The sequence below is a fragment of the Anopheles aquasalis genome, chromosome 3 (assembly GCF_943734665.1).
Source record: "Anopheles aquasalis chromosome 3, idAnoAquaMG_Q_19, whole genome shotgun sequence".
NCBI lineage: Eukaryota > Metazoa > Arthropoda > Insecta > Diptera > Culicidae > Anopheles > Anopheles aquasalis.
In genome coordinates this window covers 34,773,672-34,799,967 of record NC_064878.1, presented here as the reverse complement: position 1 = coordinate 34,799,967, position 26,296 = coordinate 34,773,672, and the positions used below count along the sequence as shown (strand labels likewise).

The following is a 26,296-nucleotide window of genomic DNA, read 5'->3' as shown; positions in this document are numbered from 1 at the left end:
AAAGCTGAACTGCTTCTCTTGGATATAGGTGGGAGGGCAAAACCAGAACAAGTGGTTGAAGCGCTGTTTGGCAATAAAAACAGGCAAGTATCCTTTTTCTTTCTTTGTAGGCATATAAAAGTCGTACGTATTTAAATGGTTTGTTATAATAATATAGCATAGTTTCCCAAGAAATGCCACAATCGATTAAAGATGACTGACACTGAAGGATAGATAATTATAGATAATAAGTTAAAGCTTGAAGAATATAGATGATAAACGTTGATTATTGGAACAAATGACATCCTTACTGGCTTCAGTCACTAGGATAATAATCAAAGGGCATGCGCGGCTGCCATACATAGGCGGATAGATAAAAGGAGGGGAATATTGTGGAATGAAGAAGCTCAATGAAGTTGGTACCATCGCTAGCATAAGTTGGGTGGACATTTTCACTGGTAGGTTTTTTTTAATTGCAAAGCACAGCGTCTCTCGGAAGTTTGTGGTATTATGGATTATTACCATAGGGTAATGTAAAGAAAAACAGTTTTGAAAATGTTGCGATTGTAGGAGCCGTTTTAGTTATTAACGCTTGAAGTGACCATTGCACGCATTCTTCTATATCATGCTAGCCCAGAAAAACGCGATTGCTATAGAATATGGTTACGCTGGAGAACTAATCCAGTAGCCTTAGCGTCTCGCAGTGAAATAGTCAGTAAAATTCGTTTGTTCCGACAGACATAACATACTGTTGGTAGGTTTGCGCAGGGTAGTGCTGGTGATGTATGTTGCAGTGTTTAACTATAAGAAATTTTATTATTTGGGCAATTGTATCTTCCGGTTTTTACCGGCTTGAAACATTGGCATCATATATAAATGTGCATAACATACTTAATTAGGAACACTACTCAATGATATGGTACTCGGAAATGTTCTCTAGTGAGTAATACACTTGACACAAGGAAACTAATGGGAAGACCTTCGGCTGTCCAAAGATAGCAAAGTTTTTAATTGAAGCTGTAGTCTATTCGTAGCAGTCATATACATTTTTGCATTTTGCAGCTATACACATTTGTGAGAAGATACTGAGAAGATACAGTATATGTGTACTATCATTGGCATTTCGTACCCATAATATGTGAGTGTGTGTGAGTGTGGCAGAGTACGAATTCTTAGGATAAGGAACATAGCATTAACTCGGAAAAGTGAAGAAAACGTGCTCATATGAATGGCAGATACCCATGGAAGCACTTTACGCTATTGAATCAGTCCTATCCATTAGAAATTGACTAATATCCTACCGTCAGCTCTGAAATCGGAATAGACAGCTTTAACGGAAACACATAGTGAAAAAACAGGCATCGTGAGAGCAACCGGATTGTCTGTGTAAAATGCTTATTCGGTGGAAAAGTAAAGACAAAAGTTCAACATCAACATCCTCATCATCCACATCCAAGAAGAAAAGGAAAGGGCGAGAGCTAGGTGAGTATTATGCTTTTCTTGTTATATTCCGGAGATGTACGCCCGCAATTTACGATGCAGCCGAAATCAGCGCATTCGTGAAAATTGGCGAAGCGGCGCCGTTGAATGGGTGCGGTTTATTTTTTGAAGCGCACCATCGCCTCATGTATTCATCTTCAAATTGTAGAATTGTGCCAGAGAGCTAGTAGAACCAGAATAGCAAATGTCGAGAGTTATAGTCGAAAAACACATCTAATACATTTTATTTCTTTCATGAGTAATCATATTTTTCAACCAAAAGGGGTGCGATGTTGTGCCGCACCTTTTTCTCTTGCAACCGACGCTAAAATCTATTAGACAAATACATTATAACAATTCTGTATCCATACGAACTGAATTTTTATATTTTTTTTAGACAAGCTGCAAAGATGAGGAAACTGATGCTTCGGAAAGCTACTGTGGAATGAGGATGTTAGCCTTACTAATATATAATTATTAGGGAAATGTTATCTATCATTAAAAAAATGCTACAATGTTCAAATATGCTAAAGTATCGGCCATGTCTTAGACTATGGTTGGTTTTCATAGATGTAACATGCTGTATTGTCTGCTCAACAACAAAATGCTCAACTGGTAAATGATTGTACTGAAGCTGCAACATTTGCATATAACATCAAATATTTTAAAAAGAAGGCAAATGCAATTTTGAAGCGTTAATAGAACCTATCGCAAAAGTAGAGGGTGATATTTTAGCCTAAAATTCAACATATTTTTGGTGAATGCATAACTTCATCTTTCTAATGAACGGTCTAATGTCTAATTTTCGATTCGCAGAGGATGACTGGCAAAATGATAAAAGTAATAGAAACCAACCCAACGATCAAGGTAATCGAAAAATTAATAGAGTTATTGAATACCTTGACTGATCTATCCGATATTAACTGCGTCGTTGATTGATTTTCGTTTTCAATGAAAGGAGTGGACGACAGGCGGCGATCGGCACGTGGTCGCGAGGATCCCCGTCGACACACACTTGGAGGAGATATGCTGCAATATCAAGCTCAAACGCAGGCGCCGAACATACAGCGATCGCTCGACTTTGAGGTAGATATTGTTTACAGAACCAATACCGTAAATGACGAATGTTTTTGACCTAATGACGTAGAATATCTATTCGGATGTGTTAACGTTTAACAACAGAACTGTTTGGGGTTCTGTTAAGCATTCCACCCCACCCCCATCCCCCTTACATTTCTGTGTCATTAGGTTGGGTGGGCACATTACTTAATACGTTTTACGTTACAGACCCCACAAATGCGTGTTTACACCCCGACAAATCAGGGCCCTCTGTTTGACGATGATCCTGGAATTATGTCCGAGGCCGAAACGGCTAGTACAGGTTTTCGTCGAGGAGGAAAGCAACGATCATCACTGCCGGTTGTTAGAACGCCTTCCAAAACGCTAGAACGACCATTGGGACTTGTATTCCTACAGTACAGGTCGGAGACGAAGCGAGCCCTGCTGCCTAACGAGATTACTTCTATCGATACGGTACGCGCGCTGTTTGTACGTTCCTTTCCTCGACAGTTAACCATGCAGTATCTTGAAGGACCCAGCGTGAAGATCTACATACATGATTCTAGTAAAGACATGTTCTATGAATTGGAGGATGTTAGGTATTGCTCTACGGATGTCGTCAAATAGAATTACTCATGCTCTAACGCTGTAGTTGCATTTATTTTGTTTTATTTTTTAAATTAAGATCACACCTCCGTGAAATTCGGGATAGGTCGGTGTTGCGGTTGTTTGAATCAAACGAAGTGAGTGCCCCACAAGTACTGCCAGGTGGGCAAAATATTCCACAACCACTTCAACCGGCCCCTATCTCCAGCCAATGGGATCAGGAACAGGTGGATATAGAACATGTCTCATGATTTACTGATGTGTATTTAACTGATTATTTTTACGTCAATTTCAGAACTATTTTAGTGAACCGGAATTCGACTCAGAATTTCAACATCAGCACATTCATAAAAGCAAGGTAAATTTGGTAAAGTGATTTTATAAGCAATTGATCATTTATTGTATTTATCAATATATACACTTGTTAAACTGTCCCCAGCTATGGCTTTCGTAAATATGCTAATAATGTACTGATTGAGGTATTTAATCCATTCTATTGTGCTGGTATTGCGAGAAAAAGGACCTCTCCAAGGGTACACGATCCAAAAAAATACTGTTCTAGAAATGGCCACAGTGTGAGGACGCCTTTGCCTGAAGGGCTCCATTGAGTTCTATTGATGCATCTTTCCAAGCAAACACTAATGCTTTCGCAAATGGTTCCGGAGTGCACTTGGTACAGATGTTTAGTACTGCTTTCACTTCCTCTTCAGCGGGTTCTTTATCATGTTCTCGAATTTCATCCTCTATATCGGTCTCCCGGCCAACCTTATTCTTGAAATCTGGCAAACCGAATTCGGCCAGCCCATCGAATATATAGTCCGAGCTCTGTAGTAACGAACCGTCGCGAAGTTGCACGATGTCTCGCTTAGTTATTGTATCTTCTGCAGAGGTTTCCTTCGTTTGTCGTTTGAAAAGCTTTCGAGCCGTAGCATCGGTCGGAAGTTGCACGATCGAATATGCTCCATCAGTACCGGATATGTCCGTAAATGAACTGGAGCCCGGGAATGAAAATTTAGTTGATGCACTGTCGACGGATGATGGCAATGACAATGGTGCCGTATTTGGGAACTGGTTGATCAGATTGCCGGATACTAACTGTTCTTGCAGCAACCGGCCTCCAGTACTGAATTGGCCATTGACGAAGTTAGTAGTGACGGTACCAGTGGAAGGGTTGAATCCCCCAACCAATTGCGAAGGCAGACCTTTCGTTGGAATGCCAAGGCTTCCACTATTCTGTTGTCCATTAGCAAGATTGATCTTAACACGTGTTGGAATTTGTCCATTTGCCAAAAGAGGGTTTGAGGACTGTGGCGATGCCTTTACGAGGGACGAAAATGGAGTTTCATATAAATAGTTATGCGGCAGAATTCCTTAGTACTAACTCGAAGTCGATACTAGAAACTTACCGTCACAGGTGTACGAGGTGTAGTTGAAGTAACTTCTCCGCCGTTGATGTCAAAATGATGGACATGATGATGTTTATGATCACGATGGGCCTTGCCAGCACTTAAGGCCACTTTGTAGATTTGGACTGCGGTTATCTCGAAATGTAGACCGATGTCAGTTGGACCAGTTATGGAAGGTCCTCCGGAGAATAGTGTTCCATGGGGCCTAATTTCATAACCAACCAGCTGGTTAAAATGAAAGGGGAAAAGGGCTTTCAATAATGAAACCAGATTGTACCTCACAAACGCAAGAACGATTGTTAAAATTGAACCCAGAAAAAAAACATAGCTCCTTGAATGATGTTTGAAGGACACTGGAACCAGTTTTAACTCACCCGGTTATGGAATCCGCGTCCTACTCGCTCTGACTTTATCCAAAGCTGCCATTCGCCGGTCTTTCCATTCCAAGACGCACACGCATGGTGCCACTTTCGCATTTTGAACGGATAGTTCAACCTGTATTTATCGAAATTTCCTATCATCATGCTGTTTCTGCTATTACGTAAAATTTCATTGGCATTATGGCACTACGCCACGAAAACCCCTATCTCTTACCTGAATAATGATTGGCCATGAACAGCAAGGCTTATGTAGCTCATTCCACCGTTGTTCGAAATCCAGAGTTGCATTTCTCGTGGTTCATCGTCGACTGTTTCGTGGATTCCAAACCATAATTTACGTTAAACGAATATAGGTATAACAAATATATATATATGTGTGTGTGTGTGTGTTTGTGTATTTTATTAATTTAAAGTACCACAATGTAAATTCCAGTACTAGCTGCTGCGTTCGCTACTTACCAGAATAAGTGAGGATCGTATGATCGCCTGTGTGATTAGTGAATCGCATCCACGTGCATAGCGTGAACTGGGATAGCGCCGGTAGTTTGTTCGCATACTTCACCATACCATCGTGATCAAAAGCGTATTTTTCAAAACTGCATGCATCCTATAACATTCGATCCAAGACACCATGTTAAGTTGGTAAGATTTTCGATATTTTTTTTAATGGTACATTACGGACGGCGCCGTATTTATAAGATTTTCGATAATAATTTAAAGAATTCGGAAAAAATATCATTCTTTTGTTCGTTCGCGCGACAACTTGAAGTATCTCATTCGCGTTCAGATTATCGTTGCAACCAGATACAACCTACATCTCTTTGAAGGTTGTACGCTTTGAGTGATACGTTCTTTGTGTGAAGGCTGTAGTCCTTGAATTTGTTTTGAAGTAAATTCTTGATGCGAAAAACCTGCTCTTTCGTGAGGTATTTTTTTTATTTGTAAATTTGTTATGGATTTTTCTTCTTGAAAAAGTCTGTAATAAGATGGACTACCTATTCTTTTCTAATAATAGTAACTTTACTATACATATCATGAGAGCCATGTCCGTCTTTTACTCTGCGGTATTTACTTTCGCAAAGTGCACTCTAAGTGATTTCTTGCAACACAGCTAAAGGCTTGCAGAGGCATACGTGCGGTAACGATTGCTTTCGTTGCAAAACTACTGCCATTATTATGGTGTTCGCAACATGCGCTGCGTATGTCGGTTGGTGTTACATCATGAACTATCCTATACACTTGGCTAGGGTCATTATCTATCTACCGAATGGAAATAATGTGTACTACCAGGCACCATGTTTACCCAATTGTTTAGCAATATGTGACAAAAAGGATGCTATCATCAGTGTCAAATCGAACTCTGCGCGATATAAGCGTTTTGTAAATCGCAATCGTGAAAGATTTTACTTACGTGACTTGCTGCACTATCATCTAAAGTGGAATAAAAAAAGTCAGATCCTGCAAGAATCCGTCGTTCGTCCGAGGCATCAGATTCTGGAAGCAACAGCTTATGAGCACCACCCACTACTGATGTTGCGAGCGAAGGAAACAAATTTCCATGGTAGGTTGTAATAGTTTTCTGCGGATTTGAGGAGCTGGACGAAATCAATGAACACAGGAGAACTAGCGTTTTCATCACTTCAAATACTCGTTGCAACATTTCAAAGTACGTTAAGGAAGCAATTGAATAAAACTCCTATTGTAAAAGCCCTCCGTTCACTTGACGCAGTACGGCCCGACCAGGCTTTTCACAGCTGAATCTTAGCGGAGTTGGTCTCCTCTGCTTGTCCTTACTAAAGCGAATGGTCACAACATAACGACGGTATAAAAGAAACAAATAGAAAGATCCTCACATTGCCGCGGCCGACCCACTACTGACACAAAACTGTAGACCGTTCACTGAACGAAACCTACCAGAAGGCCCTGCAAAAGAGTGGCGCCAAACTGCATGCATTAACACTGGAGATGGAAGGAGATGAATGGCTGGAACCCCTCAATCCGTAACCGGCTACCTCACTTTCTTGAAACTTTGGTAATGCCGTGGAGAAACAATACAGTTTTAGCGATTTTTTAAACATCGTGTTAAATAAACATCATGATCAGAAACACTGATGCAACAATGACAATGAAACAATGACTTGACATTTTTTATTTGGAACTGCTTCACTATTGTTTAATAAATTGTTTAATAAAGCAGTGTCTATTGATACCTAGTGTGATTTGATGTGCTGGTCATTGCTGCATAAAAAATTAGCGCCCAGTTTTTGGATCAGCGAAATAAACTGCGGCGCTACGAGCTTTAGTTTTGAGAGGCAAACAAAGTAGAGGACTGCTCTACATTCATCGGAGATGGCCGAGTGGGAACGCTTTGGAGTGAAACAATCTAGTTATGTAATTGACATCCAAGCCTGTCGTAGCTTCTCCAGTTGCAACGCATCTGAAAAACATGATTCGAAATATTTATCCAAAGACAAACGATGCGAAATTGATTGTATTGATAGGAAGGGTGATTATTAAATTAAACATGTATAATAACAGGCATTAAATGATTGATGTTGTAGAAAATGAAATAAAATCAACACTTTTTGTGTGAGCAAAAGTATGGTTTTTTTACCGCAATCGAATAAGGTCGATATGCAGGCAGCATAACAACAAAAGTGGTCTGAATGTAACAGTGTCGATAATATAACCGGGTAGCTCTAGTCTGGTGCAACCGTAAGACGGTTGATGTAACTAGTCCAAATAATACACGAGACGTCAATCGCCTGGAACGATCAGACGATTTACGATGCGTAAAATGAATGGAAGAAATCATAAAGTTTTCATTGGGTCAAGTGTTTTCCATCATCTTATCTTTTACTGCGTGTATTACTTTTTAAGCGTTTCCTTTCTTTCTACCTTTTAATAACATCTACAAAGTTTTGTGATTTTATGTTACTTTGTCTATCTTTTTACTTGCAGCAACCAACAAAAACCCCATACTATGTCGGTACCACCCAGACTTTACCTAGGGGAATGTATTCGGACAGAAATAAAGGCACTACCGGTAAGACCATGATACAAATGAACGCAATTGGTATGAAAGCATGTGCTTTAAAGTCGTTCACCTTCAAAAGATGGCACTGTTTTACCTATCGATAATTGTAAAAGAACAACTGTGTTTTTATCTACGTTAAGCGAATAGGTGCTAATACTATATTTTTTTGAAATTATTATGTAATTCTTTAACTAAACAATTCTTCAGGGGTTTCTTTAAAACCAATTCGTTCTTACGGGTCACGCAGCAACATAGCTGCTCCAATTCCATACACTACGGAGCAGTTGTACAACATTCCAGGTATGTGTTTGCTGAACACTTTCTTCGCTGTTTGTTTCATATAAATTTTACAATACGGCGCGTCGCTCTTCTCTCATTGATAGATGGTTACATGAGCTCTCCAGAGCGAGGTGGAACATCAAGGGGGGCTTACGAAGAGCCTTACTATAGCCAGTATGGTACTCGTGCTACTACTGTGGCGCCAATTATAGATGAAGAGCAAGGGTATTGTCGCGTCTGTTTATTAAAAAGCATAGTTCTTACAATTGTTTTTAACATTTATAAAAACGGGCGAGCCGTACGTTTATAGTTTTGTGTACTTTAAAAGAACAATTTTTTAATCAATTTAGGGACATATCCATCGCAGACGATCAGTATGCTATGTACGGTGTGAAAAATGTCGGTCGCATACCGCGAGTTATACAAAACCAAATGTATGATCATACAACAAGGTGAGTTCAGTATCGACAGTTTCTGTTAATCTGAGCACTCGTTTCTGTTAATCTGAGCACTGCACTCGTTTGAGTTATTTCTGGTTTAAATGCCTGGTGAGTGAACATACGACTCGGCAAATGTTACTAACATCCGGTGCAAATTATCTGTAGTAAAGTGTCCGAAAGTATCTTTATCTGTGACGTAGGACAAATAACGTCTGCGTCTCATGAATGGCTTCTTTTTTTTAAATGCTGACGTAAGAGTTGCTGCCCCAGTGATTGTTGGGTGATAGTATGTAGTACCTACAAATGAGTATATCAAGATACCAATCTTGCTTTATTGTTATGTGGCTTCTGCACAAATCCTTTACTCACCTTTGCTCTTGATGGCTTGCACGATCATGCACAACAAATATCCGCCGAAGGCTAGAAAAGCTAAACCAGTAATACTGATTTGCAGTATTTTCTGTATTTTTGATGGCTGTGAATCCCATTGTTCAACCGGCAAACTTTAGAATGGTATACATATACAAATTAAAAAAAAAAGATAAAAAGGAATAAAATGCGAGTCCCTGTCGTTGCAAATACCTTCTTCCGAAAATGCCAATGTTTGGCTGAAAGACTGTCTTTGAATGATCGACGTGTGACTCGCTGAAATGTTTTGAAATTTCACGACTTTCCAAAGTCACACGATCAGAAGTATTACGAAAATTACTTTGAAGCTGATTAATAAGACACTGTAAATGTAACAATCGTTTTGTTGGAAGTCCTTGCAAGTAGTGATACTCATTCCACTGAAACAGATCTTCATACTGGATTTGGACGTTGCTACTGTTCTTTACTCCGAGCATTCCCAACAATGTGCCACACATTCTCCAAAACACTATAATTTGTATCCAATTGGCCATCTTCAAATGATATGTATGATTATATTTATAACTTTTCGTTTCAAATTGGATATTGGTATTGCTTGTTATTGAATAGCAAAATATCTGTTTGAAATAGCTAGACTTCTCTCATGCGCTGCTCACCACCAAATGATGCCACCATGAAGTCAGTTTCTCTTCTTTGCGCGTTACGCTTCGCTTAAGCGGAGTGTTTGCAATGTTAAATTAGCGACTCATCATTGATCATGGCAACGAATGACTTACTATAAAGAATGGCAAAAGAACAATTTTATCATAAAAAGAGCCCTGTGTAATGAATGAGAAGATCGTAATAGTGCCTTCAATATTCAATATACCAAATATCAAACTTAATATATACAGTATTATATTTTAAACAGTTATGCATGCTCTTTTAAACAGTGATACGAAAGGATAATTATAACTGTATTTCTGTTTCTTAATGATGCTTCAGAAATGATATGCATGCATGCATTCATGCACTCCAAATGTTCGCAACCATAAAATTACTCTCTCTTCTGCTTGGTGCATTTATTGCAGATCTGAAGACCTCCACAGAATACGGGTCGAACACATGGAACGGCAGTTAGCAAACCTTACGGGACTGGTTCAGAAGGCCCTAACTCAAAACCCAACAATGCCATTAGTTAACAACAACCCTAATATTCTAAACATCCCTGGACAATATCGAAATGGTATGCCACAATATCAAAATGGTTGTTTGTTTTTGTTACCTATTTACAAACAAAAAATTTTCACTTTTCTCTGCTAATGTCTAGCTTTGTGTATTGCTTAAATGTGTAAACGATGGCTGGAAAAGACCTTAGCTTAGTATTTAATTCTGTGTATTAAAAAACTGCTTGATTGCCTTTTTTTTAGTTACATGTCTTTTAATTATGCATAGATTTTTTTTATCTCATATTTGTTTCCTTATTAAGATGAATGATTTTGTGGTTGATTTTTGCATATTGCCAGAATAAGAGATGCATCAAAGATTTGGGTGCTTATTACGGTGAGGTGATAACGATTGCCTCGGTGGGAATGCATCCTTTAAGGTGCTTATTTAGATTGCCGCCTGTATGCTATATAAATAAATACCAATACAATTAGATCGTATTGCCTTAGGCATCAGCTAATGCCTGACCATAATAAGCACCTTAAGTATGTTGAGCGCTCTTGCTATACTTTCAAAAATGAAACATTCGTTGCTTTCAGTTATCTATATGTGCGTTTGTGTGTGCCAGATTCATAAAAAAACATCTATCGCTTCTATAAAATAAAAGATAAACAGCTACTCTACGATACAATTCGGTGTTACCTTTTGGCCAGCCATGATCTATCACATTTCGGTTGTTTCGGTAGATCGAAATATTCATGATTCTATTATTTATGTATTAGAACCTCATTCATTCATATATGCATAATTCCTCTTCTTTCAAAACACATCTTTTCACGTCCACATTTATCAACAAACACTAATCATACAGCTGAAACTACTGGAGATGGTACGATTTGCACGCGCGACAAACCGCCAAAATTGGGAAAATCAACATGTCGTAAGTTCGATCATTCGAAAATTTATCCCAGTTTTGCCCCATTTGTTTTCTTATTTTATACCCTCGTCCGGAATCCATCTTCATCATGTATCCCTTCCCAACTCAATACATATCACCCACCTTCAATCACAATTTTAACCCCTTTATTATCGAACAACACAAAAGGGTTATTTTAAGATTAACACATCACCTTTTATTACCTGAACCATATTAAGTATTTAGGTGCTTATTCTGTACCAGGCGATTTCGATAGCCTCCAGGCGATGATTCATTTGGTTCATTTTGTGTTCATTTGGTGTTCACGATCGCCTGCATGTCGAGTGCATTTTTGTGGTCGACAGCTGGCGTTCTGTTTACATCGAGCATCGAGCATCTGAAAAACAGTTATAGCGTCCTGATTGTGCTTCAATAATTTCTTTCTGCTAATCGTATACTATTATTACAAAGGTTAAGTCGTTTTTATACCGAAAAAAACAAGTTAATTCACAGTTTTTTTATTTCAAACTGTCATTTTGAATTGTTTATTGTTTTCGAAACGTTTCGAAACAACGAGTTGAAGTTTCGAAATTCGCATGAATCATCGAACGCCTGAGGCCATCGAAATCGCCTGGTACAGAATAAGCACCTAAGTATTTAGGTGCTTATTCTGTACCAGGCGATTTCGATAGCCTCCAGGCGATGATTCATTTGGTTCATTTTGTGTTCTTTTGGTGTTCACGATCGCCTACTGTCGAGTGCATTTTTGTGATCGACAGCTGGCGTTTTGTTTACATCGAGCATCGATCTGAACGGTTGGATCTGAAAAACAGTTATAGCGTCCTGATTGTGCATCAATAATTTCTTCCTGCTAATCGTATCGCTAAAGGTTAAGTCGTTTTTGATACCGAAAAAATCAAGTTAATTAACAGTTTTTTTACTTCAAACTGTCATTTTGAATTGTTTGTTGTTTTCGAAACGTTTCGAAACAACGAGTTGAAGTTTCGAAAATCGAGCAAACAATCGACGAACCCGAATGAATCATCGAACGTCTAGAGGCCATCGAAATCAGGCTATCGCCTGGTACAGAATAAGCACCTTAGTTCATATACACAAATGCGGGCAGAGTCGTGTTTTATAATCATACTTAGTTAGTAGTGAATGGTCAACACATGATTGTTTTGACTATTTCCAATATATTTTAAGCAATCAGAGTAGTTTGGAAGACTATTAATTTTTTTGAAAAATATTCATAGATATTGTATAGTAACGACCCTTCACACTATATTTGTTTATATCGCTGTAAATAATGAAAATCATTGCTGCGCTTGCTTAAATACTACAAGATTCCAGGCAATAGTTTGTTATTGTAAATTGCTTTGTTGTGTTACAACGATAGTTAAAAAAATGCTTTAAGTATACAATCGTTTACTTTTAAAATAAATTAAAATGTTTGTTCTTGAAACTTTATTTTCTTTTTCTTTTGTGGAAATCTGTATAAACGCCTATAAATTCTTCCCACCAAAACGAAGGAATCCTATAACAAATCCTATACTTTTTCATTCCTATTCGACTAAAGAACGGTATTCGTTGAGTAATATTTGAATTTAATGTCCAATGTTTACAGATAAATCGGTTTCGTTCGAAAAATCTGTTTCATTTAGCGACGACATTCAAGGTGTACCAAAGTCTCATAGTCCACAACATTCTGGTAAGTGAATTAAAATATTGCAACAATCGAACATGTGCTACAATAAAACGTCAATAATGTTATCCTTCCATGGAATGTATTTTAAGCGGATTCAAAACCACCTAAACCTGCAATTAAATCATCCACCTTACCGAGAACATCATCTCAAGGTTTGTTAATCAGACACAAACAACCCATCTATGTGGCAAACGGAGAAGTAAAACTAATAGAATTATTTGATGCTACTTTTTTATTTTATTAGAACGAGACCGCTTGAAACCTCCACCACCACCAAAACCGCTGGTTATGATTTCAGGCAATCAGTATCGTACAGACTTGACACTCGCACCTGAAGTATATAATCAGTTACGCGGTTTGCAGAAGAAGGCTATGGACCTTCGCACGGATGTACGTACTCTTCGACGACTGACACAAACCCAAGCAGTTGCTGTTCGGGAGGATATTAAGGATACTTTCATGAGAATACGTGCTACATTGCTATCGAACACCGGTTTTGTTTGGGGACAAGGCGACAAAGAACTTGTAAGTAACTTTTGCTATTTGTAAAACTTGGGGTTTGCATCCTTGCGCGTACAAAATGACGCAGATCGCTCCTCTTTCCCGCGCAAATTCGAATCAATACTTTCTGAATGTCGCTAGCAAAAGCTAATGTGATAAGTGATATCGGTCCGTGGTATGCGCTCTGCGAATGGACGGAGTCCTATGGTCTCTGGAATCGTAGGGAATGGAACCCATTTATTCTGAAATTTATTGATCAGCAACGGAGTAGGTCATGCGTTAGAACAAGTAGCGGTGTTCGTGGAACCTTGAATAAAATAGAACACGGTTCGGTCTATAATGACGATCTATTTAGCATTTCTTCTGGTATATTTACTAATGCAAGTAATCTCCTTCAGAGGAGAAGGAGAGTGTTCCCACGGATATTTCCCATACGAAATTGGGCATTTTTGACATGCGGAATTACATTATTTTTAAACTCTGCATAAACCGATAACTGTCTGAACCGTTAAATAACGATCCGTTGATCAACGCTTTAGTTCCTCTGAATTTAGATTATTGCACGAACATCATTTGATCCTGTATTAATCTTGAGCCAATCATTGCATCCATGTAGGACGGAATCGTCTCCTGCAGATTTTTTGTTTTTTTTATCATTTTTGATACCATCTCCTCCACAGTGTTTTATCGCAGTGTAGCGTTGGTTACAAATTTCTTTTAATAAATTGAATCTGAATATTCAATATTATTGATTTTAAAGAAGATTCATGTTCTATTAATTACTTTTTCTCTCATCAATTTTCGAAAAGTGATTACTAATACTGTAGTTGCATTGTGCACCTTTGTGAATAGCGGCTTGGAATATATTAGGTTGGGTAATAGGTCTTTTCGTATTTTGGCAATATATGTGTTTGAAGCCGTCTATCTCCACCATTATCAATCACATTATGTCATATTATACCACGTTGTTTTAAGGGACATTTGATGTATCATTTAATTGAAACAAAACAGAATTTGGAGAAGTGGGCAAAAAGTTATAGCTGTTCAAAGATGTGTGAAAATAGTGAAGAAATTCGCTTTATTTTGAAAATTTTCTATAAAAAAGGGAAAAATGCCACGCAAGCCACCAATGAAATTTATGAAGTTTAGGGGGACGATTTTGTATCAGTTCATGTGGCACAACGATGGTTCGCTCGCTTCCGTTCTGAAAATTTTGATGTGAAAGATGCACCGGGCTCTGGTCGACCTATAGTTGCTAAAGTCGATGAAATTATTGAAGGATAGACCAGGATCGTCACATAAGCAACCGTGACATCGCTAAGGAACTAAACATTCACTATAAAACGGTTTTGAAACATTTAAAAAAGGGTGGCTACAAAAAAAGCTCGATGTTTGGATAATGCATGAATTGGCTGCGAAAAATTTATTGGACCGAATTAACATCTACGATTCTTTGCTGAAACGGAATGAAATCGAACCGTTTCAGAAGCGAATGGAACAGGAGATGAAAAATGGATCAAATACGACAATAACGTGCGAAAAAGATCACGGTGCAAGAATGCAGAAGCTATACAAAACGTCCCAAAGCCAGGATTGACGCTGCGGAAGCTTATGCTGTGTGTTTGGTGGGATTGGAGTGGAATCATTCATTATGAGCTTCTCTAGCCTGGTCAAACTCTTGATTCTAGATCTTTGATGACTCGGAAAAAACTGGGAGAGCTTGACTGGGAAGTTTTGATGCATCCTCCATATAGCCTAGACCTTGCACCATCGGATTACCACTTGTTTCGTTCTATGCAAAACTCCCTTAGTGGAGTACGTCTGGCTTCAAGAGAAGCATGTCAAAACTTCGTGTCACAGTTTTTTAACGATAAACCACGGAGTTTTTGCACTAAAGGAATTATGTCTTTAGCCGAAAAATGGCAAAAGGAGGTTAACCAAAATGTATCATATTTGGTTGAATAAAGTTGCTCAAAACCAGAAATATATCCCTTTGAAGTCTTACTAAAAAATACGAAAAGACTTATTACCCAACCTAATATATATGAAAGTTATTACATTAGCTCTATTTGGTCTATTGTTTTAAACATTTCCTGACGATGCATAACAGACAAACCTTACCAGGGAAGAAGAAATCTATAAGCAGGAAGTTATACGTTTGGAGAAAGATTTGGCTGATTTAGAATCATCTGTAGAAGGTTTACGTGGAGAAGTTATCAACAGACGAACTCGTGTCAATATGGTAGCAGTTGAAGATATGGCTCTGGTTCTCAGTCGGGCAAGGTAATGTAATATTTTAAATGATTATACTACTGTAAACTTGAAGAATAATGCTGCATACTATAAAATGCTTGATTTCAGCAAAACCGTTGCGGAACTGAAAATGCGATTTCCAGTATTACAACAAGGATTGCGTAATCTGATATCAAGCGAAATGGAACGTGTCTGTCAAGAAGAAGCCTTTCTTAAAGACGAGCCCGATCGTCTGGAAAATGCTCTTAGGCGTTGTAAAAAACTAACTGGAACACTTGTTACACTGAAAAGGTACTATTGTGGTTTGAACACGGTACAAGTTACGTGTGCTTTACACCTTATATGTTACGTTTGACACGTGTGCACGTTGCACGTGAAATAATCACAAAAGATTTATTTTGTAATGATTGACTTTGTTCCATGACTACTGATGGTGAGAAGGCTCGCTAGCGTCCAAGAACAACGGTTACCTGTCCCTGATACAGCCAACGCAGAAGAGGTGGTGAAGCATCCTGAACCGCACAACAACGTTAATAAGGTAAGTGCTGAACTTCTAATATTCTCGCATTTCAAAACAATCCTTATGATGACCAACTAAAATACTAAATTTAGAATTAAACACCGAAACATTGTTAATGAAATTTTCTTCTTTGCTATTCTTTGTTTTTGTTTTTATTTGTTTGTTCAGGTTAATTTGTTAAAAGATTCTTGTTGTGTTGAGAATATGGTACTTTAATTATTTTTTTATTTTTCTTTCAATTATACAAACCCCTTTTATACCTCATTCATTGATTTTTCTTCCATATACCTTCTTTCATCCCATGTGTTATGCAATGCCTGCCTACTCTCCTTCTCATATACTACATTTACTTGGCTCCCACTGCCCTGTAATTCCTTGTTTAATCATTTCATCTGGGTGTTCAATTGAAGTTTCCCTCGAATGATTTATGTCTGTTGACAACATATCCACGTCATAACATTGGCTCAATCATAGAATACAAACGATTCTCTTGTATTGACTTTCGTGCCTCAGTTTTACTTTATGATAAGAAAATCATGCAAAATTGAAATTGTAATTGAAGTTTCTAAATTATAGTATATTCAAATATATTATATTAGTTAATCGTAACTATTTTTTTCGCATGACACCTTTAGTGTGCATGATTCGTCATTTTCCTTAAATTTACTATCATTAATGGCGACAATTGTGGAATCGCCCATCTTAGCTAGTATTGGTAGGAAACTGTTCAAAATTTCTAGAACACCTGATTGATTATTGCGTATATCGTTCATTTCCCTGTATTTAGTTTTTAGTTACGCTAGATAGCCCATTAGATAGGTAGTTATTTCTATCATTATTTGGATTGGTTTTATTCAGCTCCATTTCAGCTCCGATAGCTGCTACAATAAATACCAAGTTTCTTTGCTTTTCATGGGACATCCTATTACCTCGGTGATTTTTTTCATATCCTACGATCAAATGCTAATGTAATAATTTACAATCACGTTTGTATCATTGCAAAAAAACGTAAATAAATATGCTCTTTTCTAATATGTGTTATGACGGATGAGCAATTTTTATGTTTTTTTGTACAACAGTAGAAAATGTATTAAAAAGAGGCTACATGTTAAATAAAATAAAAGAAAAACCGTCTTTCACCGTATACATTTTTTGTATTTTTTTCATCATTGACCCCTTACCAAAATTGAAAGTCCCATGCATGATTAAAAGGCATTCGTTTGTAGATATCAATAGCATTTCGTTTGTAGATATCAAGATCAAGATAGATATATTTTTGCAATAAGAAAAAAGTGCCTATATTGTCTCATTTTCGTTCAAGTGAAAGATATGAATAGAAAGCACATATCGAGTTCTTGAAAAGTAGATACGACTTATCTAAAATTAATACTACTCAAATCATTTGTGAATAGTGCATTGAAAATGTGCCACGGAATGATGGAAAATATGTTCACGCAATTGTATTTTCGTCATTTTTTTTATGTTCCAAATCTTCTTAAATGTACGTTTTGTTTGTTTTAACCAGCCTTACTAACCGAAATCAAATAAACTACAAAGCTGTATAAAATCTATTGTATAAATCTGCTGCCTATTTTGCTAATAGCTGAAGGAAGAAATCGATATTTAAACCTGTATTAGATGTGTTATTGTGAGCTTTTCTTGCTCATCATATTCACCATGAGCTTTCCGCCTATCTCAAGATTTTTACAATATTCCATTCCACTTTGTATAAAAGCGTACATAAATCCACTCCGTATGCTGATACGTGTATGGTTGAGCAAAACTTTCAAGTGAATTCAGAGACTGTACTCTTCTACTATAGAACTACGGCAGCCGTTCTAATTCCCTTCCTCGCTACCCAACCCAATCTTTATTGATTTAAATTTAAAATACACAATCCTCTAATGCGAATTCATTGCTGTTAGATATGAATTAAAGCTAAAATGTCCATTCATAATTTTTTTGTTTATAGTTCAACTGGCGATGGAGTTCTAACTTCAAAGAGGCGATCAATGAGTAATTTATGCTCTTTCCTAAATAACATACAAATAGTCTCATCTTTTCGTTTCCAACGTTTTTCTGTATGATTTTTTCAACATTCGTTCCTCGTCTGTATATTAGGACCAACATCATTATATTGATGATACTTATAAATTGGTGTAACAAAATCAATTGTTTTCTATTCTCTTTACACGAACTTCTTCTGCCGCTCACATTACGATTTATATACGATTATCATTCGTCAAACGCCTAAATTTTACACAAGTTTGCACATACATACATTACTAGCACATTCAACTACTGCAAAGATATATTATCCTTAAAAATGGTTAAATTTTGCAAAAAAATCTAATTATCTTCCAATCTTTGTTCGAGGATGCTGTCTCATTAATGCCATCTATCTTTATTATAAATTGTTTTCCTTTTATCTACTCTCGTTATGGGTGTCCTGGTCTGACTGCGGTCTTCTATCATATTGATAGTCTTATTTTCTGGGTATTACACGACTTCATCGTGTTCGATACACATAAGATACACATAAGATATAAAAATTTCATATATTTTTGGACAGAATAAACGCATGTTATTATCATTGTAATTGTATAATTGTTTTGTATCGCTCAAGTTACAATTGATATACCTTTGTTCATCTGTTTAATGGTTATCATTTTGATACATCAACATAAATCAACGGCATTACGTCCTTATAAATACTAAAACACTCGCTATTATAAAAGTATGTGCACAATATAACATGTTGAATTTAAAAGCTATCTATGTATGTTACAAAGCTCTCATCTAACTTGACACATTTGTTTTATGTGCTATCCTTATTCTTGATCTCATACTATTCGCCGTTTTTTTCATTATTGTTTGAAAACCATGCTTTGTTTTTGGATGTTTACCCCGTTCAATATAAGTTAAAATCGTTTAGCCTGGCATGGACTAGCAAGTCATACGTTGAGGAAATGTGTCATGAAAAAGCAATTAAGGAACCTTTTCAAAATTAATTGGCCTCAACATAAAAATCAACCCGGATTACTACAACGATCATGTTTTGAAGCATTGTTATGCCCTTAAGTGGTAGAGAAACGACTCCATTTGCTTCCACCTGGAATTTGCTCCAGTTTTGAAATCATCATAGTATGATTTGCGAAAAACATCTCTTTTCATCAGTGATAAATGAGTACAATTTTTAACGAATTGTTAACCGCCTTCTTGCCTTCTTTTATATGACTGCAGCAAAAAGGCAACAATGAAATACAAATGGTCCAATTTAAGCAGCTTTCGGTAATGATTTTTAGTATGGGCGACTCATGACTTCGAATTAGGGCGATATGCCGCGTGTTTCCAAAAAATTATCAGCTTAAGGCGATAATAATCCTTGATATAATAATATAATAATCGGTGCTTGCAGCTACGGAACATTTTGCGCCAATATATTATTTATTAGGTTGGCCAATAAGTATTGTAGTATTTTGCCAATAGCTGGCGTTTGAGTCGTCTATCTCCACCATTATCAATCACATTATGTCATATTATACCACGTTGTTTTAAGGGACATTTGATGTATCATTTAATCAAAACAAAACAGAATTTGGAGAAGTGGGCAAAAAGTTATAGCTGTTCAAAGATGTGTGAAAATAGTGAAGAAATTCGCTTTATTTTGAAAATTTTCTATAAAAAAGGGAAAAATGCCACGCAAGCCACCAATGAAATTTATGAAGTTTAGGGGGACGATGTTGTATCAGTTCATGTGGCACAACGATGGTTCGCTCGCTTCCGTTCTGAAAATTTTGATGTGAAAGATGCACCGGGCTCTGGTCGACCTATAGTTGCTAAAGTCGATGAAATTATTGAAAGGATAGACCAGGATCGTCACATAAGCAGCCGTAACATCGCTAAGGAACTAAACCATCATCATAAAACGGTTTTGAAGTATTTAGAAAAGGGTGACTACAAAGAAAAGCTCGATGTTTGGATACCACATGAATGATCTGTGAAAAATTTAATTCACCGAATTAACATCTGCGATTCTTTGCTGAAACGGAATGAAATCGAACCGTTTCTGCAGCGAATGGAACAGGAGATGAAAAGTGGATTAAATACGACAATAACGTGCGAAAGGTGCGATCATGGTGCAAGAATGCAGAAGCTATACAAACAGTCCCAAAGCCAGGATTGACGCCGCGGAAGGTTATGCTGTGTGTTTGGTGGGATTGGAGTGGAATCATTCATTATGAGCTTCTCTAGCCTGGTCAAACTCTTGATTCTAGATCTTTGATGACTCGGAAAAAACTGGGAGAGCTTGACTGGGAAGTTTTGATGCATCCTCCATATATCCTAGACCTTGCACCATCGGATTACCACTTGTTTCGTTCTATGCAAAACTCCCTTAGTGGAGTACGTCTGGCTTCAAGAGAAGCATGTCAAAACTTCGTGTCACAGTTTTTTAACGATAAATCACGGAGTTTTTGCACTAAAGGAATTATGTCTTTAGCCGAAAAATGGCAAAAGGAGGTTAACCAAAATGTATCATATTTGGTTGAATAAAGTTGCTCAAAACCAGAAATATATCCCTTTGAAGTCTTACTAAAAAATACGACAAGACTTATTGGCCAACCTAATATTTATATGTAGACTGCTATGCTTCGTGTATCCCTGGCTTAGCACTAGTAATTAATCATAACATAAAATGGTACAATTTTGTTTCGGAATATGATCTGCAATGTTCTTAAAATTCACATTGAATGTTTTAAATGGTGCTGTTTTAACGGTTTTAATGGTAAACGTTTTAACCCTAATCAGGCCTGGTCTGGGTCTGTCCAGACCCGGAGCATTTTCGATCGTTGTTTTAACTCATTTTTGATCAACATAGATTTTGATCAACAATTTCCGGGTACCTTCCTAAAATTTTATTTTCTATCGATCTATCATTAAGTTATTATATTTAAGCGTAGGCAAAAGGACGAAAAAAGGACTTTTTAAAAATACACTCGTATGCAATATCTAGTCATCTCGGCTTGTATGCTCGAAAACTCGTATGCATTTTGTATGCAAACACATGTAAAAGCATACAATTATACGTCTGCTTCAAAGTGGTTTACGTTTCAGACTGACTTTATATTTAAAAACCACAAATATACAACTATTCATTACTAATACTACCTTAATCCTAAGTCTACACGAATCTACAATATAAGCCTAACCTAACAACTATAACTATACGGGTCTGGCCAGACCCGGGAATGCGGATTAAGGTTTTTAAATAGGACTCTGGACTAGGGTTAAATAAGATTGAATGTATAAGTTTATACATAATTATAGTTGTGAGTAATTCCATAAAATGGTCTTATTTAGTTTAGTTTCATTTGAATAATGACACAATTTTCATATTTTTTTTTAACTGTAAGCTCTTGTTCTAATATATTTTATACATACAAAGCAAACCAACCATCTATACATCTGTGATACCTACGAATGAAAGAAACAATTTACAAACAAATACTGAAGGCTGATTTGCGATGAACTACCTCCCAATTCGCCATATAATTGGATTAAGCTTGTGACTACTGTGAAATGTACAGAACGAAGAAAAATATGTTTGAATTTAGATTTATCATGTAGGTTGTAGATGCTTTATTGGTTTTAGAATATGTTTCTAAATGTGCCACAAACCGAACGTAACTCGCACGAAGCGATGATTGTCAAGTCAGCCTCATTTAGAGACAGGCATTTGAAATGATGGCGTGTTACGCTCGTACATTAACAATATCGTAACTCCCTCTTAATTTGTATGATTTATATTGATTTGGTTTTTTGTTAAATGATTAACAGTTTTACTCACTATCAATTAATTTAAAAAAAATGTCAAGTTTTTTTTCATCAATGTGTTGGTTTCTTTTCTTTCCTACACTGCTGTTAGATAGTACTGTTTCTTTGTCTGTAATCGCTGGGTGAAAAGGAATGTGTATGAGTTGTGTCGTCAAAATTACATATAGGTTTTTTAAAATTGTTTTAAAACTCCCTTCTCTCTTTCTCATTCTCTTTCTATTTCTCTCTCCCTTCTTTTTTCCATCCTCTTTCTGTCTCTTGTTCTTTGATTTTGTTTGTTTTTTTTTTCACCTCGCCCTTTTCTGTAATTTTTCCCCTCTTGTTACCTTTACCCTTTCTTTTTACTTCTTTCGCGTTCTTCATCATTTACATTAACTAATTATCGCGTAAACTATGCTCTCCGTTCTACCATTTCATGCAACAACACAACAAACTTACTTGCTGTTCACGAAAATAGCCAGTCCCAAGTCCCCGTTTGGGGACAGTCGTTGTCAGTGGAGGAATCGCCCCAGAAAACGCACTCGATGCTTTGCTAGATGAATTGCAAACATTTGCAAAGCCTCCAAATGGTGTTAACGACGTAAGCATTAAAATGAATTCGAATTCAATACCATTCAAAACAGTGCCTGTATTTTACATTCAACAACTTTTAATAACTTTTCAATCGACAAACGGTAAATTTTCCTCGCTTCAGCACCGTCCGGATGATTCTACGTCGGATGATAGTTCCCAGACGCTACAGAATAGTATTACGACTAAGACTTCTCAGACACAGCTCTACCCAGCGGAATCCGTTTCGGCAAATGTCGGACTGCGGCGTCTTCATTCTTATCCGAGCGGTTCAGATACCGATACAAGCCCACCACAGCCAAACCGTCCGACTTCCGGAAAGCCTCCTGTTCCAGAACGTAACGCCGAACTCCTTTCCAAAATGAATAATAAGAGAGTTCCACCGCCACCTCCACCGCGTACTAGCTCGCGGAGCCCCTTGGCTAGTCCCACTAGTCCCCATGTTCCCCAACATCGAGGTCATCAACAGCAAGCTTCTGTAACGCTTTCCGACTGCGAACAGCAACACCGAACATCGGAGGGCACTGATTCCGGCAGTGAATCGGTTTGCTCTGACAATTCTCAGCGACAGCTTGCACTAGAGCTTCGTCATCAAGAGCTGCTCAAGAAACAGCGCCAACTGCAAGAACAATACCAACGCTTACAGCAGATGAGTAAAAATGCAGTTCCACTAGCACCTGGTTCGATAGGTCATGACATCAAAAAGACGGGAAGCGAATCGAATCTTTCGCTCAAAATGAGCTACAATATGGCTGTCAGCGGATCGATGAAGAATATCTGCGACGACACTATCTCACTAGAAGCGGGTAGTGCTTCCGACAACATCGAACATCAGCTTCCTAACGAACGTGGTCATACAATCGACTCTAATGTCGGTGATGACGAGCTAAATGGTAAATTAGGAACACATTCCTCACACTTAACCAAAACCACCAACAAAGTCTATGAAACTGATATACTCTAATGAACCATTTGGAAAACATGCTTTGAAGGATCTACTTCTCAACTTTGACTGTCAATTTTTTTTTTAAGTTATTGAGTATACAATTTCTACGCTACTATCCAAAATCCATTCAAATTATGTTTAACATAGTTGCTACCGATTATTAGTCTCGATTGGTCACCAATTTCTTTAATCATCGTTTGCTCCAGCTACTATAGTTTAATAATATATTTATACTGTACTTTACTACTTATAATATTTTGTCAAAAATTATCGAATGTGGGGTCTTGAATCAGTAAAAATGCTCTGTATCCACATTTGAAACATGCAGTTAAATGTGCTCTATAACCAACTAGACACAAGTATCTCTTCCAACGCCGCCACAAATAGGAAATAAAACTAGTTCCACTATAAACAACACATGAAAACAATAGAAAAGTTTTGATAAACACATGACATCAAATGGTGCTTCTATCAGGTAGAAGCTAAATAAAACGGATGTAAGTTAGTTTTTTCGTGGTTAGTGTCGAAATGTTGTTCCCCAAACGTAGCCACTGCAAAAAAAGGAAAACCACGTAATAACCACCATTGGCGTTATTACTAATTAATAACTCTCATAAAAAAAACTCTGCGAAAAATGACCCCGCAGTTGCAAGTATGCAAGTACTTTGTATATGCATCAAACTAAATACAAGCACACACGCTGACACAAACGTACTACTAGCATTTATTGAAAAGTTACATCTGAACGATAAGTTATATCTGAAAAAAGACGGTAACTTTGTTTATCCAACTACAAAAAGCTATATACGTTCAATAAACTGTCCGCAAACAACAGTACAGAGATCATCATTGCCTACATAACAATATATCAGCTATAGCCCGCACCCAATAAACGCGTGTTCAACATACGAAATACCGTTACCCACGCGAGCTGTATACTAGTCGAGATAGTACACAATTGTGGGCTCGAGAATCGTGATACTTGCTATTTTGTTCTCTGGTTGTACAGTACCTCTATGCAATGGAAGGCGTTTTTCAACTAATCAAAATGGAATGCCTATAGATGGTAATAAAATTATAATCCAAATTTTATAAGAACCTAGCCAAATAAATTACCTTCTAAGCCATTCGTGAACAACCGACTCATAACTACAAAACATACTCGCACGAGTTTGATTGTATTTAGTGGAATCAGCAGAACATATGTCATGGCAAATAAGGAACTTTGCACCGTACGTTCACTGAATTTGTTAATCAGCTTTAAGCGTAAGCACGATTGTATCTTCCTTATGAAAAGAAAAAAAAAGACACAAAACATGACACAAACGCAGAAAAACACACATATTTAGAACAATGGAATCTTTATATTTCGGTTAGAATGCGTAAAAATCAACAATCATCATTATCGTGCATCCTAAATTCCTGAACTCCTGAGTGCATCAAATGTTAACCTTAACTGATTTAAAATTTATGTAATTAGAAAAGTATGTGCGATTGTAACGAAAGTTAATTGAGTTTGTTGGGCTATAAGTCTTTTCGTAAAGACTTTAATGTAAACAATGGGTACACTAGAAATGGTATCTAGAATACTTAATTACGCAGCAGATGCTAAAAATAGGCATCCAAAAGTGCACCACGTCGTCATTCGTTTCTTTTTTTCGGGCTGAGGCCTGAAATCAAAATTAATGATAAGGTTAAGATAACAAAATAGCATGTAATCACGTGCTCACATTGTTTTATGAAGTCGTTTGAAACTATTACTTCAGTATCGTGTGATAGAAAGTTATGCTTCGAACAGGCCACAAAGAGAGATTAGAGCGCTTTGTAGAGAATCGAAAAATGTGCCACATCTGGATAGAGATTTAAAACATGAAAGCGCAATGGTTGTTTTAAATACCATTAACAATAGCTCACTTTTGATAGTTTCTCGAGAGTTACGAACATTTTAATGCATAATAGCATAATAGTACTTATAAGCAAAAGCCGCAAAAAGGTGACCGAATCATCGACGATCATTTACTTGGCCGATCCAAAATCTAAGGGCCGTGAACATGTCGAGCCACTTTAAGCCCTTTATGTGCAAATTGCGACCGAGACGAAAGTGCTTACAAAAATTGGAGGTACGTCAATGAAAAGTGCAAAAAAATAGAAAAGGGATTTTCGTGGTTAGTTAGTTAACTAAAAATCACATACATTATACGTTGCGCACGCAACAAACTTCACCTCCGGTTTGTGTCATTGAATTATTGTGTCAATCGTCATTTGTAATGTTGGATTTTTTCTACAAGAGAAGCATCACATATTATCCATTTTTATTATAAAATAATAAAGGATCTTCCATATGAAAAACGAAGACTATAAAAATTAAATTTCCAGGGTACAGCTGTGTTCATATCCTATTCATATCCAATCAGAGATGCTGTTTTCGCTTTGACGAATAAGAAATCCGCTTCGAAGGTTCAAGTTTTTCAAGGTTTTAAGAATTTCTCTTAAACTTTTAGAATAAAAGTGTAAAAGGTCAAGTTTCTAATCCCTTCGCGAGACAGCACTGATGATTTACCGCGCTACCGGGGTGTGATGCTCGCTGGATACTGTGCCCCACGGATCCCCGTAAGTGACCGATCGCTCGCTCGTTTGTTGAAAACAAAGAGTAAGGTGCTTATTCTGTAACTTTCGATTGCGATGGCCTCAGGCGTTCGATGATTCATGCGAATTTCGAAACGTTTCGAAAACAATAAACAATTCAAAATGACAGTTTGAAGTAAAAAAACTGTTAATTAACTTGTTTTTTTCGGTATAAAAACGACTTAACCTTTGTAATAATAGTATACGATTAGCAGAAAGAAATTATTGAAGCACAATCAGGA

The 26,296-nt window shown here is 37.2% G+C and overlaps 2 protein-coding genes across 4 annotated transcripts; one reads left to right on the top strand and one right to left on the bottom strand.

Annotated features, from left to right (window-relative positions):
- Nucleotides 1-137: 137 nt before the first annotated feature.
- Nucleotides 138-25,780, top strand: LOC126577930 (coiled-coil domain-containing protein AGAP005037). 3 transcript variants are annotated; one of them, XM_050240010.1, is made up of 22 exons: nucleotides 138-437; nucleotides 1,042-1,461; nucleotides 2,275-2,325; nucleotides 2,417-2,544; nucleotides 2,746-3,116; nucleotides 3,203-3,350; nucleotides 3,419-3,481; nucleotides 7,871-7,955; nucleotides 8,154-8,246; nucleotides 8,330-8,450; nucleotides 8,576-8,677; nucleotides 10,105-10,259; nucleotides 11,052-11,120; nucleotides 12,724-12,807; nucleotides 12,894-12,956; nucleotides 13,049-13,329; nucleotides 15,416-15,588; nucleotides 15,667-15,849; nucleotides 16,000-16,096; nucleotides 18,051-18,094; nucleotides 22,371-22,493; nucleotides 22,608-22,750. In XM_050240010.1, exons 2-21 carry the CDS (start codon nucleotides 1,371-1,373, stop codon nucleotides 22,447-22,449), a joined length of 2,481 nt encoding a protein of 826 aa, XP_050095967.1. In that variant the 5' UTR covers nucleotides 138-437; nucleotides 1,042-1,370; the 3' UTR covers nucleotides 22,450-22,493; nucleotides 22,608-22,750. The 3 variants fall into 3 exon arrangements, with proteins under 3 accessions (XP_050095967.1, XP_050095965.1, XP_050095966.1); XM_050240008.1 differs by lacking the exon at nucleotides 18,051-18,094 and having other exon boundaries at nucleotides 22,608-25,780; XM_050240009.1 differs by lacking the exons at nucleotides 11,052-11,120; nucleotides 18,051-18,094 and having other exon boundaries at nucleotides 22,608-25,780.
- On the bottom strand, nucleotides 3,159-6,820 carry LOC126577932 (uncharacterized). The gene is made up of 6 exons (XM_050240014.1): nucleotides 6,321-6,820; nucleotides 5,369-5,516; nucleotides 5,124-5,217; nucleotides 4,904-5,024; nucleotides 4,530-4,754; nucleotides 3,159-4,440 (listed from the first exon to the last, which is right to left on the bottom strand). The coding sequence occupies exons 1-6, from the start codon at nucleotides 6,567-6,569 to the stop codon at nucleotides 3,682-3,684; spliced, it is 1,596 nt and encodes a 531-aa protein (XP_050095971.1). The 5' UTR covers nucleotides 6,570-6,820; the 3' UTR covers nucleotides 3,159-3,681.
- Nucleotides 25,781-26,296: the final 516 nt, after the last annotated feature.

What these genes read in the sequence shown, in the direction of transcription:
- LOC126577930 (XM_050240008.1), top strand. Translation starts at nt 1,371, where the DNA reads ATGCTTATTCGGTGGAAAAGTAAAGACAAAAGTTCAACATCAACATCC. An exon ending in AGCGATCGCTCGACTTTGAG is followed by an intron (nt 2,545 to 2,745) that starts GTAGATATTGTT and finishes TTTACGTTACAG; the next exon opens with ACCCCACAAATGCGTGTTTA. An exon ending in TATGAATTGGAGGATGTTAG is followed by an intron (nt 3,117 to 3,202) that starts GTATTGCTCTAC and finishes TTTTAAATTAAG; the next exon opens with ATCACACCTCCGTGAAATTC.
- LOC126577932 (XM_050240014.1), bottom strand. Translation starts at nt 6,569, where the DNA reads ATGTTGCAACGAGTATTTGAAGTGATGAAAACGCTAGTTCTCCTGTGT. An exon ending in ATGATAGTGCAGCAAGTCAC is followed by an intron (nt 5,517 to 6,320) that starts GTAAGTAAAATC and finishes CGAATGTTATAG; the next exon opens with GATGCATGCAGTTTTGAAAA. An exon ending in TACGATCCTCACTTATTCTG is followed by an intron (nt 5,218 to 5,368) that starts GTAAGTAGCGAA and finishes TCCACGAAACAG; the next exon opens with TCGACGATGAACCACGAGAA.